This window comes from Neodiprion fabricii, chromosome 4 (assembly GCF_021155785.1).
Source record: "Neodiprion fabricii isolate iyNeoFabr1 chromosome 4, iyNeoFabr1.1, whole genome shotgun sequence".
In the NCBI taxonomy this organism is placed as follows: Eukaryota; Metazoa; Arthropoda; class Insecta; order Hymenoptera; family Diprionidae; genus Neodiprion; species Neodiprion fabricii.
Window position 1 is genome coordinate 32,381,966 of NC_060242.1, and position 16,611 is coordinate 32,398,576.

Sequence of the window (16,611 nt, forward strand, 5' to 3'; positions counted from 1 at the left end):
CAAAATTGATTTAAAAAAAAAGTGAATAATTGTAACAAAGCATAATGATGAAGTAAGTTAGTTAGGTACAAGTCGTTCTTAGAAATGATATGTGAAATGATTTCAAAAAAGTGGAAACAATAGTAAAATACACTTTGCTACACATTCACATAGCATCAAGTACTCAATAGTTATAAATTGGTTACTCAGAGAAGATTCCACATACCTAGATTGCCACTGTTAGTACATCACAAATCAAAGATAAGGAAACTAAACAAAACCATACTTTTTTTTTAACCTGGCTAGTACTGTTCTCTTGTTCATCAGCATCGTCACTATCATAATCAACAGTTATATGATTATCGTCCTCTTCCGAGCCAGTCAACATTGTCAAAGTATGACCTAATGCAGATAATTGTTGCCCCACGCTGACATCAAGATGAATATCAACACCTTCCATTTGCCATTGAACATTCAGTAGCCACTTCGCATTGTCTATAAAAATAAATTCCATTTAGCAGCATGTTCAATTACAAGTGAATCACGTATATTACTCACCAGACTTATCTTGTTTTTGTGCCACAGTTCTACTGCATACTTCGTATGTTCCTTCTGACACTACGCATAAATTCATTATGCTACTATCTGTCATATCAGGTTTCCAATCATCCAAAGAAGTCTCAAAATCTTCAGCAAATCTCAAACATAAACCAACAAACCTGAACACAAAGATTTTTATTATAATTTATTATATTATACAGTGTTTGGTAATTAATCTTCATCAATGAAATATCCTACCTTCCTTTGCTGACAAGACTGCCACTACTGCATGCAGAAATACTTGTACTTTCGAGTGTTACGACAACAGCTCCACGCGACTCTCCATCATATAAGCCTCTACTCAAACCCCAATTGTTTGGTGGAAGTGAATTTAAAGGTACACAGATTCCCATATCGTCAACAGTGAGTTGTAAGAACAATGTTCCTAAATGAGGAGCACTTAATTGACTCGTCAATTGCCCAAATGGCACCTTTTCAAAAACTTGCTGAGTGGCTGTTAGCACCTCTTTATTCAAATTCGCACGTTTTTCGTTCCAATATTCATAAGCATTTTTATAATTCAACCATACAAGAATCGCTTTATCAACTGCCATTGGCTGAATGTAGATCAATGGTCGTTTTAGCGTAATTAAGACCACTTCCTTGTCTTCTCCTTGGGCCATTTCTTCTTGAAATGCGTTTCGTAAGCCAACTCTAGTATTGAAAAACGCAAACTGCTGAAATTCTGGTTCTGCCTCTTCAAACATGACATTCTTCAGTAGTTGACCCAGACTCAGATTAATATCAACCTGTGCTTTGCCAAACAATTTCATGTAAGGATTTGGCTGGGTAGCCCCAGAGACGTTCTGTACTCTATTCGATAATTGAAATTCTACAGCCCCAGTTTCTAAACGAACTGCAGAATTAGTAGGTGTTGTAGCTGTAAGTTGAATGCGCTGCAAAAGATACAATCTCTAATTTAACTGGGTGCAGACCAATTGTAATATCTTGGAATTGTGGACAAAATTTGGGTGAGCTACGTATGAGATAATAAAATGAAAGAAATAGTAGATTGTGTATCTAGGGCGGAAAGTGAACGATTGACGCGAGTGCGAGCCTCAGCTGAAACTCGCACGAGCGTATATCGCTTTCCGCTCATAGTGCACACGATACTTTTTGTCCACAACCTGTAGCGAAAGTTTGCTTTTGAGTGCACAAAAAATGCGACGCGTGGCGGTGCTAGGTCGTATTCGTTCACGCGGTACACCACTTCATTTTGCGCCCGTCATTCGTCGAAGCGGGTGCAAAACATATTCTTGCGCCCGCTTACGATACGTTATTTGCGCCCACCAGCATTTTGCGCCCGCTCATTTGTCAGCGGTTGGGAAAATGCCACTTTGCGCACACTTTACATTCACGAAAAGACATACTTTGGGTGCAGGTTGGACAAAAAGTAAATTATGAAGAATTATTTAGCTGCCTTAAGCTTGCCCAAATATTTGTCCATACAATATACATTAAACTTGTTAATGAGGTATGCTTTAAAATCGAGATTATTATTTCAGAAAGTGTATGTTTGGTACAATCATAAGGTATACCTACCAAGTAACATTCAACAAGGAACATTCGAAATATAACGACTTTACCCTGATAACATTTTTTGTAAACGTGTAATACCTTTATACGAATTACCAACGAGAACAAGATTCTCTTCAAACTAGTGCTCGTCGGTTCTTCATCTTCCAGCCAGATAGGAACAGGCTTTTCACCGCCGTAAACTTTTTGAACCACTTCATTGACTTCCTTCATAAAGACTTTTTGAACAAAGACTAAGTGATTCAACAGATCCGTAGTCAAAGAATGCTCGAATATACCAATATCTGCGGTGGCACTGAGATAGCTGCCTTGTCTTAACACAACACCATCTAAAAAAACAAGAAAATTCACTAAGTCACTAGTAACAAAGCATCTCGTGCTCATTTCTTTTTGACATTATAATTGAAATCAGGACATACCAGCAATTTTACTATCGTTCAAATTGCTACTTCCATCTTGGATATATTCCGCTGATACATGAACTTTGGGTAATTCGATGCTTGCCTCAGAGGGAAGGTTAGCCTCAGTTACCTGTAGCTTTGTTGTAAAACTGAGGCTGTGATGAGGTAAGTCTATTGTAAATTTAGCCTTGCTTCCTGTTATCCCAGAACTGTTTACTTGGTCCATTTTGTACTGAGCTTGTAAAGAAGGCAATAGTGCCGCAGTTATGCTCAAGCTTTGCAGAATTATATTGAATTGCATAACAATGGGCTCCAGTAAACTAGATACTGGACGTGATTTTTCTACATCAACCGGAGGTGCTGGTGGATAATGATGAGGACTACCGGACGCACCATCTGTTTCTTCTGGTTGCTGACCTCGGGACATTCGGGACGAGGTTCTAGTAACTCTGAGTTCCTATTGGTCAAGAGAACTTATTAAGGTTGAGAACGGAGTGAATATAATAAAAAATGAATGTGTGTAATATATGCTTACCTGTAGAGTGGATGAAAGTTGTTTACTACCTCTCGTCATCATACCATGAAGCGCTACAGGGTGTTGAGGTATATCGATATTGACGGCACCAACTGTCAGTAATCCACTATTTTTATCTTTTTGTCGTCTTGTAATACTTGAATACAATGCTTGTGATTTTCCAACAGTGACTTTCACCACAGTTTGTTGATTTGGAGCAACTCCCTCTAACAATACAATCATCGTCCTACCAATTTGGCCAGTTAAACTACATTCTGAGCTAGCTGGTCTAGACTTTTTCCGACGTGTTAAACTTGCATGTAGACTGGTTATTTCTGCTTCCAGTTTCAGACCGCTCAAAGTGGCCAACAATCTGGTCCTATGTATTCTAGCTACGCCAAATATTATCAATCTTGTACGTTCACCTGTGATGAGATCTGGAAATTTTAGGTAAAAACAAGGTCAGACAATTTAAGTATTACTACAGAATCAAAAACAGTATTATTCCTACTACTCAAAGGTCAAACGTACTCAATTCTTTTGGTGGTGGAACAGGTGTAGAGCTAGGGTCTTGACTCAGTCCCTTTTCAACATCAGCATCTTTTGTTTCATTCAAATTATCCATCTTTCTGCCACTCTTTGAATTATCCGACGTATCAGCAGGTATAGAAAACCTGTGTGTGATTGTCTTGGTTTCTGGTCGTGTTGCGTACAAATCCAATAGGTAATAAATGGTCTTCCAACATTTTGGCGTCAAGTTTGAAGTATCTTTACATTTATCTGACAAAACACTGAATTTATCCAAGCCAGATCCACTCGGACTGGCTCCAAAATTAGGGGTGATTACACCCTCACTCAAATTGATATAGCCTTTCACACTTTTGCCAGTGCTCCGCAGTTTTTGTGCAAAACTTTGAGGACGAGACCTCATACTTGCTGATGGAGAAATCACTTTAGGCTGACCAGTAGTATCCAGATTACTTCCAAGTAAATTTTCGTCAGTTTTTTTACCTTGAACTAATAATTGATCTTGTAATTCGAAAGCTGTAAGCATGATAAAAAATCACCATCCGATAAACATATTATTGCATAAAGTTATATCCAGACTGGTATGAGTGATCGTCAGCAAAAATACTAACTTGAAGTAGAGCCATTCTTCGGTGCCCCGTCTATCACGTTTGCATTACCGTTCCTCTTTGCTTCGGGTTGTTGCTCTTTCAACTCCATTTGTGTTTCTTTAACATTTTGGTACATGTTACTGATTTGATGCAGCAATCTTAACAGCGGCATGTTAACTTGCTGACTAATGTATCTAATGTTCAGACTGAAATTCACTACTTTGCTTGTGTGTTTTTTCAGCTGTCCTCTTGAGATATATAATACATTTTGTTTCTGAATCATATCGTCGACAGTCATATCAGCCATTTCCTTTATATCAATATCAATGCCAATTTTTTCGCATAAGAATGCAGGAGTCTCTGGAGGTATGTCAAGATAGAATTTTGTACCGGGTATTTTTTTGCCTGAATTTTTATTCCCTACAACAAGGGAATCATTATAGACTTTTACAGTTTCGCTTCCGTATAAAACATCGATCCGTAACATTTTTCTGACATATTCTATATACATAAAGTTTGTTGAAAAAAATTTAAATCACCTTTCTTTTTATCTGACATTTTTCCGAATTCACTGACAACTATGTCAATGCGCATAGTGTCCATGCTGCCCACTAGCGATAAATTGGATCCAAGTGACTCCAAAGACGAAACATTATTTGTGTTACCAGATCCAATAGCTGAGAGCATTTGTTGGGGCATGACAGACAGAGATGATAAGAGTGGTTCAAAAATCAAATGCGCATCTAAGAGGCGAAGTGAATCTTTCATTGGATAAAGATACGTTCCACTATGGACGTCTGAATCTTCTGTATCTTCTGTTGTCATTGTATTAATTTTAGAGTCCTGAAATCATAAAGTCTAATATGATAATTCAATGATTGCTGTACAAGGTAATAACAGATCAACTGACAATATGCAATTCAACAGCATCTTGAGATATAGTAGGTATATCCTAATATGCTAACATAATACCTTTATAGTTTTTGACTCAGTGCGAAAGACCTGCAGAAATCAGATTTTTACAAGAAATTTATCTTAGTATTAAATTGACAACCTTCCAGTTCTTACAGTGCTCAAAAATTACTGATGTATATTAATGGATAATATCTATGTCTGATACGCACCCAATTTCCTTTGAGATTTCCTTTCTCGTTATCTTTAATAAAATCTTGTTGCTTAGCCATCCAGCTGTACAGGTCTTCTCCAGCACTTACAGGTCTGTTAGCATTATGACCAGAAGGTGAAGTAACTTGATCTAAGCTTCCTATACTGTGGTGACTTCCATGACCAATGCCACCGGAGTAAATACTTGGGTTTGACCCGAGTTGATGAGAATGGGTAACTTGAATTTGTGGTGACTTTTCTTCACGTAATGCACCGTAACCTGGTAAAACAATCGCTGCCATTCAATAGAAGAAAAAGTTAAAAATATACACTTATAAAGTATATTTGCGCATTTTTAAGCAAGCTATGTATATGCATATTTGATAATTAAGCCAATACATAATCTTGAAATGATCTTAGATTTATAACGAAACATAACACAATAGTAAAATATAATACAGAATGGACAGAGTAACAAGGACTAATATTTTGAACACGAAATTAACTCATCAATTACTACCGTATGATACAAAGGGGTGTTTTGTTATTGTATTTACATTGTAGTGTTAAGGATCATGTAAGCAATAAAAGTAATCCCCTACAATTATCATTTCGTCAATAAAATTAATAATCCACCTAAGGTATCAGAAGAAACTAAACATTCCTGATATCATGCAAGGATCTACCGCGATGACTTACTAATATTGTTAGTCTCACGCGGCGGATGGAACAGCCCGCCACTTGCAAGTAATGGAAAAACAATACTTGCTCGTGTGCTCGCGGGTACTTGTGTAGGTTGCAATGATCTCCCTCTCCTAGGTGGAGCTAATGGCGGAGAGGGAGAAGTGAGTGAATCCGGACCAGGAACTGGTGTTGGCAAAGGAGTGGTATCTCGTCCCCGAGGAGAGCTTACAGGAACCGTCAAACCATCGCCACACATACCTGGTTATACCACAGCAAACCACACACTATTATTGAGAAACATTATAGGCAAACTACGAGCCCATAATTCCATAGAAAAAATTTTGGTCGTACGTCTCACTAGTTTTCTATTTATTCAGCGCCACTAAAGTTCCGATTTTTTTATATGTTGTGAAATAAGCAATGTACTCTACGCATTTCATAGTTATTGCAATAATTATTCACATGATAATAATATTCTGGACACCACAAGATCAACCTATATGACTCAACAAACACATTTTCTAAAATCAATGGTATAAGACATTGCACAAGCACACAGAATAGAAAGATCTTTTTTTTTTACAATATCAAAAGCTGTACATATAATTAGTGGAAGTAGAGGCGAAATCTGCTTCTCATTTTTCTGTATTTAAAGTAACCGCTTGATATGTGTTCCACTATGTCAATCTTCAAGTGTATAAATTAAAAATATTTTATAAGCCAACGATAAAACTCAAAAACACTCTGCAATGAATGGATCGTATAAACATTCACACCCAAAGCAAATGATACATGGCATTCAAAAGCCAGTCTATAAGCATAAGAATTGAAGCAAGAAATATTTGTATCTCTTATCTAAATAAATATTGTACGCTGTTGGAAGTGTAATGCGAAAATAAAAATATGAAATCTGATAAAAAGCTGATCAAGTGCGACAAATCAGTCCATGATATTATCGTCTAGTGTTCATTCAGAGATCGAAATACCTGGGCTTTTATCTTGGCCGCTCTTGATTTGTACATGTTTGTGTATGTGGTCGGCATGGATCAGCATTGCACACTCATCTGTCACTTCCTGATCGTCAACGTCTCCTGCACTACCTTCCCCATCCGTCAGCAAATTTTCCTGCGTATCAGCAAGCCTATTTTTTGTCTATGCTCTAAATTGCCTAAGTGATAATGTTTTCGTGATACCAATGATGCAGACCCTTTTATTTATGGTAACTATGTTTCTACTGTGAAAGCTTCGTTATACCATTTCCTATCATACAGCTTTGGAAAAGAATAATGAACTCATAAGTTGATATCACTCTAACACTCTTGTGCATTGTTGCATAACTATGGTTGGGTTTTGATTACATTATTTTACCGTTTTCCTTTTCTTGTGGCAATGTTAGACTTTCTGAGAACTTTATACTTGGGTGAGGCAAAACTTAACTAAGCAGATGTTTATGGTTGTTCTAAAAGGCATTTGTTCAGCACACGAAACAATGACCGGTTATAATAAATTGTTAGTCAAATAGTGCAGCAGAAATTTTGTATACATACATACAATTATTATACAATATGTATAATGTGTACAGTATATTGAAAGTTCTTTTATATTCCACTATGGTTTTGTTCTGTGTTAACAGGCATAGGCGAAGTGAAGGATTTCTTTAGTGTATTCGTTATTTAAAAAATAACCGGTTTTGTACTGGTTCAGTATATGTGGGAAATTTAGCATATTAGTTTTGTTGAACAGAAAATATACACAATAAACATGAATATATGTAAATTATAAGCAATTAATATTAAAAGAAGCAATCTGAATTTTATTTTACCTTCTGTTTTTCAGACAAATAAGCTACCAAATTAGAGAAAAATTTTATGTTCAGGGTGTGTTAGTCACACAAGTGGTGCATTTCACATAATAACTTCTGGTTTGAAGTCTCTCAAATATATGCACAGTGCCATATTATTCTATATTTGAATTTGAGGCAACTTGTTAATCTATAAAATGTATATATTTCGTGAATTAGATTTTATGTGAGAAGATTTTGGCAGCTAATGGATTTCCTCTGAGCCTTTTGATATCGATTTACCCCGATGTTAATTATAAGAGATTGGACCATTTTCAATTATACAAATAGAAGTTATGCTTAGATACAATATCTATGATACACAGGGTGTTGTACATGGTAATGTATTACAGGGTGGCGACAATTTTGCTCAAATAAAATTCCCCAACTTTTCCCGTAAAAAAATTGAGAATTCCCTGATCTTTTTCCACGACACTTAGGTAATGTTGGGTGGTTTTTATAACCAAACGCTCCAGAAATTGTGCACCTTCAATGTATAAATTTGTATTAAAAAACACATAGCATTGCTTCGTTTCATACAAATAATTAGAAATTGAAAAATACCATCTCCGAAAGTCAGCTTGGCTGAACTTACGAAGCTTAGTTGAAGTTTGAAAGCAATTTATAAAAAAAGTACGTTTTTGTCTTTGCTTCATCACAATTCCCTGACTTTCCCAATAGACGAAATAATAAAATAATTCCATAACTTATCCCGTTTTTCCCAGTCTGTCGCCATCCTGTATTATGTTGGCTATGCTTCATGTCGTTGAAGGGTAGAGAGGAGTAATCATAGAAATGAAAATTAACAAGAAATTGATTAACATGATATGTAAATGTATTACACATGTACTATTAGATTAAAGATAATATTCTGATGATATTTCCATTTTATATGAAAGGAATTCAACTAAATTGATCAAAAAAGTCTAAGCACAAAGTTTACACCCATTTACATCGGAATGCAATACCTTAACCCATTTAATCAATTTTCTCTATTCAACAACATGAAAACAGCTACTGTAACCATCTCTGACATAACTCCCTATGTATAATAACAAGCAGACAGAAGACATCCCCTGTGGCACATCAATTTTAATAAAAATTAAGATAATGAATTTGGTAAATGAATTCTTACTCCTTTCTCTATCGTTTACAATCTCCTCCAGCTCCGCCTTGTTTACATACTGAACGAAGTATTCCTAAGGGATTACGCATTTTGTTAAATTTTTACTGCCAATTATACTGAATACTTCGATTGCATTAAAACCTCAATTTAAAAACAATTAGTCAATACAGATAGAAACGATGGAGGCTATGAATAATCGTCGCCAATCAATATTCTTGGACGAACCCCTAAAAACATGGAATTTTGTGCAGGGACTTTTGGTGCGTGTACTTTCCAAGTAAAAAGAAAAATCGTTTCAAATCAATATAGATTGAGGAAGCCTAATTATACATAGTTCTCATCACCCTCCATTGTTTTGCCCTTTATTTTGCATAACACAGAACTATTGTTACTTTCTTATAAATAACTACTATCGATACTGAAAAATAAAAAGACCACAAGAAAACACCCACTGATATCTCGTCGTAATGAAATTCATGGACAAATTTTCAACAGAAGATAATTCGGTTATTCGATTTCATGAAATAATGTGATAAGTAGACCAAACATATATAATAAAGCATACTACCTCATCAGGATCGGGTACAGCAAATGTGACGTTCAGAGGCTTGACATGCTTCATTTTGTAGTTATGCTCCAAAAGTAAAGGAGTGTATAGTACATTTTTCCACTGTCTGCTCAACACTATAACACCCTGAAACCGTTTAGATTTATTAGACAGACCATTTAATAACCATTTCAGTTGCAACCATTACCTGACGGAGGGTAGACAGTGGAGGTAGATCAGCTGTTCTTAAGTTTGCCTCAATTGTAGAAAGATCGGACAGTAGAACGTAATTTTGTAATATACTGCCTAATTGACAAGATGGATCTTCTTGTAAAGTTTTGGCTAGTGGTGTTAATCTTCCATATCGACTCTGTGAAGTGTTTGAAATACTCGATTTGCTTGATATGTTCTACGTTCAATGGAATATACTGAAATATAGTTTTTAACTAACTTTTGTTGGCATGTGGATACCCTGTACATCCAATGCTTCAGCCATGAGACAGGCCACGATGGCAGTAGACCTTCGATACATGCTTTTAACCATGTGTACAACTCTAATGGCAAATCTGTTGCTGGGATTCATCCAGGCATTTATAGCTGGGGATGCTGTGCTCAATAGATTCCAATCCAATCTAGTGTAATCGATTTTTCTAGTTATCGGAGTTCTTGGTGGAGCAGCAAAATTGAACCACACCGTTTTTAGTTCTATAATGCACGAGCTTGTATTGCCATTAGTCTCTTTGGTGACAAGGCTAGTGCATGTAGCACTGGTATTTATTTGCGTTGCATTAGAAGTATTTGTCGCACCCACATCTGGTTCTGCTGTTGCCGAAGTTGAAGCTGAAATCATTTTGACGATCAAAAAATCTGCTATACTTAATTATAATGAGCAGGATACATATCAATTCAACGAAAATAAAGTAAATAAAAACTATTTAATGTAAAAAAGTGGGATTAACAGACAGTATATATATACAACAATAGCCATACCAATGGTATTTTCTAGTTCATCACGGCTTTTGATGCTATCTGTACAAAAAATTTCCGTTTCTGATTTCTCATCCTCGTGCCCATTGTCACCTTTCTCAAATTGTGATCTCTTAACACATTTCAATGAAATCCCTTCCAACCCGCATTCAAACATTATAAATCCTAATTTATCCTCTCCACTGCCCACTGTGAATTCTTCAGTTGCCTGGGATGGACCGGTTTGTTTCTAAGATACGATTAGGAGTGATATTGAATTTTTATAATTATAACATGATTTTATAAATAATACTTGTACATAGAATAACACAAGAATAAACAAAAAAATATTAAAAAGATGGCGCTAGCCACAATGATTGTTCAGTGAAAGGAAATACTTACGCAATATTTATCTTTTTCATCAACAGGTTGATGCAGGTAATAGTCAACACATTTTAAGGGCGAAGTTATCCGTGTACATGTAAACAACACTTTGGAGTAATGTACAGGTATAGCTGTTATTACTGCATCTTTCAATATTGACGATTCATTTCGGAGTCGACGTAATTGTGTATGAACCTTTCCTATGTAATCGAATCAAATAAAAATGTGATTAGACGTGCAAGTTATATTATAGGTGTATCGTTATATGTTGTTATCCAACGATTTTATCAAATTTCGTAATTTAATTATTTAACAATATTACGTGCCCGAAATGCTGGGCACTAATGCTTCTTACCAATATTTAAAGTGACTATAGTTTCTTCTTGTTGTTTCTCTGATGTTTCAATATAAACTGGTTCTCCACCAATAATCTCAGTGACGGCAGCAGTTTGATGTGCAGGTAAAAAGGCTTTACTAATTTTATTCACCTTCTTCTGATTAGGTTGTACTGCTGGCTTATAAAATGTTTGTACTACTTCTCTTGCTTGTTTGCCAATATAAAATCTCGTCGTAACATTGTCAAAGCAAATGGCAAACAATGAAACGCAAGTCAAGTCTCGAATATTATCCAATGCAGAGAATGAAATAATCTCTTCGACAACTGATGCTTGTAACAATGTTATATTCATCTGTTCAATAAAACAGTATGGTTGTTCAGTAAATAGGTATAACATTGTATGATCAAACTTAAATTCATTTCCTATTATTGCCATAATAAGATTTTAGTTACTTTCTGAATTAATCGTGATGAAAACTAGCTTGTTCATTATATTTCTTAAATTACAAAGTAAGTCACTATAAATAAGATCACCTTTGGTAAAATTATAGTACCCTGTACTTGGGTAGTAATACTTTCTTCGTAAACACTGGTTTGTAATGCAACTTGGACTGTAAAAAAATGAATTAACAATTTTATTAACAAATGTTTGGGTAATAAATTTTATTTCGTATAGTCAATGAAAAAAATCAACAACACAAGCAAAATGGTATTGAAAATGCCAAAATTTGATACTTACCATTTCCGTTTTTTATATTCCTTTCAGCAGTTGATCGTTTGGAACTAGTTTGCACTTGGCTCCAGTAGGATAAACTCTGATCCTGTTTCAAAATATTGGCGTCTTCAACTCTCCCAAGACATTCATTGTGAAGGTGATTTAAGATTGTTAATGGATGCAAAGTAGACAATGTTGGTATTATGGCATCAATAAAGCGCTGTAACGATTCCAATACCATTGGACTCAACATAATATCAATATCACCTTTAAGTTTCAGAATAACAGTTGTACGAGAACCAGTTTCGTGCTGAACAGTCAATAATTCTTCTTCATCATGTGCGGTATCATTGTTATCACCTAAAAAGTAATATCATTGAATTACAAAACATTTTGCAATCAGAGCGTCACACGAGCCTAAAATTAAAGAAATATCGAATTTTATTCATATTTGTGCGTATAAAATTGACAAAAGCATCGTCCAATTATAATTTATAAGTTTACCGTCAGACTGAATCAATGCCGAACTATCCCAAATATAAGGATGCGTTGGCGTCTTGGTAGAGGAACTTGCTCTGGGTGATCCGTCAATTCTAGTAATCATCTTCAATGATGTGAAACCTTCAGTGACTGCATCGAATTTCGGCACATAACGTCCACCAATGTATACCAATCTGCCATCTTCAGTCCGTTGAAATAAGGGCGTGGTGAAAGCATCACCACTACAAGGTAATGATGATTGGACCCAGTTTGAACACCGAACCTAATATGGTATAAGCAAAAAAATAAGAGCACTAATTAATTTGCTTTTTTTAACCAACTCTATTATAGCTTTACTGGATGCCACTATAAACATATAAAACGCGAAGAGAAATTGCAGAGGCTTACCTGAGTCAGATGACTAACATAGCTTGACATCAACAGTGGAGAATCAACAATGGGTTTATTAACTTGCATGTGTAGATTCACCAATGTCATGTCCTCTTGTGATGACATAGCTGATATAAAACTTGTTGAGGATACAGAATGACTGTCAGATGTATCAATTAAGATGCCAGCTTCGTTAGTATCGACTACACTTCTGAAACTAGCATTTCTGTTCACCTTCGAACTTTTCTTAGAGTGCAAGTTTTGTGTCTTAGTTCTCTCTAAGGTATGCGCTTTTTCTACTACGGTGCGATTTGCGTTTGTAGAACTTTCAACTATCGACAAATCTGAGGAAAACTTCTTTTTCATGGTTTCACTATGATTCAAGACAGTACCAGAACCAACAATAGACTGTCGAAGGCTGGAGGTTCGGCTTCCACCTAAGCCATGACTGATGTCTTCATCCGCAGAGTAAAATGCTTCAGAATGGTTTTCAGATGACATAGATATTGTTCTCTGTACCTGAGTGTGTGAAACATTGAAAAATTACTTCTCAATACTTTTAAGTTTACTAGGACCGCACACTTTATCATTGTCGGTTAGCCCAGAATGATGGATTAAATTTATTATATAAATTTGTCAACATCGCACCTCTTGTCTTAAACGTTCTTCAGAATCCGATCTTGCACATAGTGAATGGTGAGACTCCGAAACATTGACACCATCTTTTTTGCTCACTAATTTTTGTGTAGTTGGTGGAGTCTGTTCCGTTGGAACAGTTGGTAGGGATTGTGGGCTACTGCTTTGCTGCAAACACTCTCTGGCTGGTGTGTGAAAGTAATCAACAGCTAGTTTTGAATCTGAGGCACTACTTTTTGGTGCAGTTTCAATTTCAGGAACATTTAGTATTGATTTACTTCGTTCTGTATTTAATTTAGAGTCCGAATCAAGCTTTTGCGGCAGTTGCACTGTGGGACTGGCATCAACTAGGCGAGCGTATGGAACATCATTCATGTTCGTTCCCCTATGTTGGATAAAACATAATTTGCTTCCATGATTCAAAAATTTAATTTCGATATGTAAATTAAAAATTTTTTTAAATATGCTACAACAAATATATTTAACACAACATTTACGATATGGTACAGTTCTACAAACTCTAGAAAAATTTGACATTCAGCAAATAATAAAGAAACACAATTTTTACTGATAAATTCTGAGCACATAATGAAAATGATCATTAACATGTGATTACCGCATAGATGTGTAAGAAAATCTTCGTCCTAGGGGTTTCCTTTCTGCCACGCCGACCAACGGGCTGACCGAAGCTGTACTTAGTTTAGTACTACTGTTTCCTTCCTTACTCGAGTTTTTACTATGATCGATTGTTGATCTTGACCTCTCGAACCCTGCTTTAGGACTTTGAGCTTCGTCAGGAACAACTGTTACTTTAAGACTTGCATTTGGATAATGAACATCTTGCAATGATACATCTTGCAGGCTGTAGGGGGGTGTGTGAAACACTAGTTGGCCTTCGTGCAAAATAGATTGTCCAAAGCCCTTTTCTTTCCCAGTTTCATAAATTCTATAATATAATTCCATAATATTACGTACAGAAACACACGATGTTTAACAAAAGAGAATTGCAGTATAACATCTATTAATATCTATATCTATGCTTTTACCATGAAATCTGTCAATGTCAAAAATGTCATGTACATTATTTGACCAGTTCCAACAAATTAGATTTAGAAATTTGTACTCATTTTATGTGTTGATTTGATATTTTAAATCACAATTAGTCATGGCTGAAGAAATGGAAATTGAAGAAAATCTTGATCGTGATTTCCTCCTGTTTATGTCTCTGACAAAAACCTATTTCCCTCAAATTGTCGATCAAAGAGATATAACGCTGTGTACTCAATGGCTTTCAAAGTTGTGTGGTGAAAAGGTACAGGGTATATCTCAAAAACGGAATAGAAATTTGTATCTCTTACATTTGCTAATGAATATGCAAGAAGGGAAAATGGCTGGGCCATTCTTAAAAGCACCTGCCGATGGGCCTCTACCTACAGCAACAGGAGTGTTTGGTCCTCCACCGGCGGAGGCATCTATTATAGATGGTGGAGAAAATGTAGTAGGTATGAAAATTGAAAAGAATAGTGTAACAATGTCTTCAAGAAAAAACTTGAGTCAAAGTATCAAATATTACAGAATAGTGAGCAAGGATCAATACAATCGACTTTTTTCCCCGTAGGTAAAATAATTGAGGATTTTCAAGAGCGTTCAGCTGATGGTAGAACGTATGTAGCAACACGATGTCTACCTGATAATCGAGGAACGTATGCATTTGTTGCTTTAAATATCGATAAGAAATCAGATCCAGCAGAAGATATGACAATCATACCATGTGCAACGAATAAATCAAAATTACACCATATTAAGGCTTTACATAAACTTTCAAGCTTTAGCCTCGGTGATCATCCGACAGAGTCACAAATGGAAGATTTTTACATTCGGAATATTGAAGCGAAGGTTTCTGGTAAGATCTATGTAAAAATTGAAACTATTTTCATTGCGACTCTCGATTAAATAAAACTTTAAATAATAAAGATAATAACGCATGAGTGCAGAAACAGAATCACGCCTGAAAATAGTATACTTAATACCACTTCTTACAGGCGATATCGTACAACTTTATGATCAATTGAAGACTGATATGGGCAAACCATGCGGACGTAATAAGGAAGAAGTGGACTACTTTGATGTGCTTTTGAAACAAATTGACGATGAAATCAGAGGTCCGCCATCTGGAGAAAATGATTTAGTTAATTTTCTTGTCAGCAGACTGAGCCAAGATTTAAAAAAAGTTCCGAAGATGAGTCACCTTTTCAAATTGAAACCAGAACAACAACATTTGAAGATATTAGAAATCCTGAGACAAAAGCTGGTTGTCAGGTGAGAATTACCAGCAATTAATAGTACCGAGTAGTTTCAGATCTGTGTGCAGCGTAAAAAAATCATGAGAAAATTCAACCAAAAATTTTGATTCGATTTTGGCCCTTATAGACAAACTAATGCAGGGCATATATTCTCACTCGCTTTGCTGAATAAAAAAGTAAACTGACATACATCATAGTTCATATGGCTTTATGTCAAATTTGAAAATGGTGTTTAAATTAACCAAACTGAAACTTCACTGACAAAACAGTAATAATCAACATGTAATAAAAGTTTATAATTGCAACGATTACAAATTGATATCCAAGACCTCAAAATATGGTTGATCAAAAAAATGTACAACGTCCGTTCTTTAATATTTGTGGATGCTGTAAAATCTGTAAAGACAACAAGAGGAAAAACGTCGACATCTTTTGGCTGAAATGGAAGAATGTATGATGGCATCTGCTGTACCATCCGAGTCCTGTATGGGAACTTCAGGGGAAACAACAGAGTCTATGTGGAAATTAGCTGTAACACGACCACCTCCTGAAACTGATATGACCAGACTATCGAGTACATACCCTGAACAGGCCATAGCAGCTTTTCTGGATATTCTAGCAGAAGACAGGCAAGCTATTCTGATGAGAGGTAAACGAAGGGAACAAAACTTAATCGAAAGTATAAGATCAGAAGTCTATAGAGAAGTACAATTTGGAAAGGCAGAGTACAACAAAGCTCGAGCAGTTTACAGGTACATCATAGATATTCGATAATCATGTTAGTTAAAAATATTTGGCGATATGAACATAAAGATGTACATCCCAGATGCACTGGACCTAACGTATTGTACGATACCATTATCAATACAGGGAGTGGAACGAAATCCTCTCAAACGTTGAAGAGATAATGTACCTGACTACCAATGAAGTAATAGAAGATGTGCCAAAACA

General features: G+C 35.8%; 1 protein-coding gene across 2 annotated transcripts in view; it reads right to left on the reverse strand.

Annotated features, from left to right (window-relative positions):
* Positions 1-16,611, reverse strand: part of LOC124180190 (transmembrane protein KIAA1109) — a 35,033-nt gene that overhangs the window by 12,707 nt on the left and 5,715 nt on the right. The window contains exons 8-32 of one of the 2 annotated variants that reach the window (XM_046565363.1): positions 13,974-14,303; positions 13,370-13,742; positions 12,740-13,240; positions 12,356-12,614; positions 11,876-12,211; positions 11,671-11,747; positions 11,155-11,488; positions 10,818-10,999; positions 10,440-10,665; positions 9,901-10,289; positions 9,658-9,819; positions 9,471-9,596; positions 6,923-7,061; positions 5,952-6,194; positions 5,273-5,532; positions 5,121-5,150; positions 4,688-4,991; positions 4,170-4,568; positions 3,562-4,074; positions 3,052-3,467; positions 2,535-2,973; positions 2,197-2,444; positions 778-1,475; positions 538-698; positions 278-474 (exon numbers count right to left, since the gene is read on the reverse strand). In XM_046565363.1, coding sequence (XP_046421319.1) covers positions 278-474; positions 538-698; positions 778-1,475; positions 2,197-2,444; positions 2,535-2,973; positions 3,052-3,467; positions 3,562-4,074; positions 4,170-4,568; positions 4,688-4,991; positions 5,121-5,150; positions 5,273-5,532; positions 5,952-6,194; positions 6,923-7,061; positions 9,471-9,596; positions 9,658-9,819; positions 9,901-10,289; positions 10,440-10,665; positions 10,818-10,999; positions 11,155-11,488; positions 11,671-11,747; positions 11,876-12,211; positions 12,356-12,614; positions 12,740-13,240; positions 13,370-13,742; positions 13,974-14,303 — 7,342 coding nt within the window. Of the gene's footprint in view, positions 1-265; positions 475-537; positions 699-777; positions 1,476-2,196; positions 2,445-2,534; positions 2,974-3,051; positions 3,468-3,561; positions 4,075-4,169; positions 4,569-4,687; positions 4,992-5,120; positions 5,151-5,272; positions 5,533-5,951; positions 6,195-6,922; positions 7,062-9,470; positions 9,597-9,657; positions 9,820-9,900; positions 10,290-10,439; positions 10,666-10,817; positions 11,000-11,154; positions 11,489-11,670; positions 11,748-11,875; positions 12,212-12,355; positions 12,615-12,739; positions 13,241-13,369; positions 13,743-13,973; positions 14,304-16,611 lie in introns of both variants that reach the window. The other variant, XM_046565362.1, reaches the window with a different exon arrangement.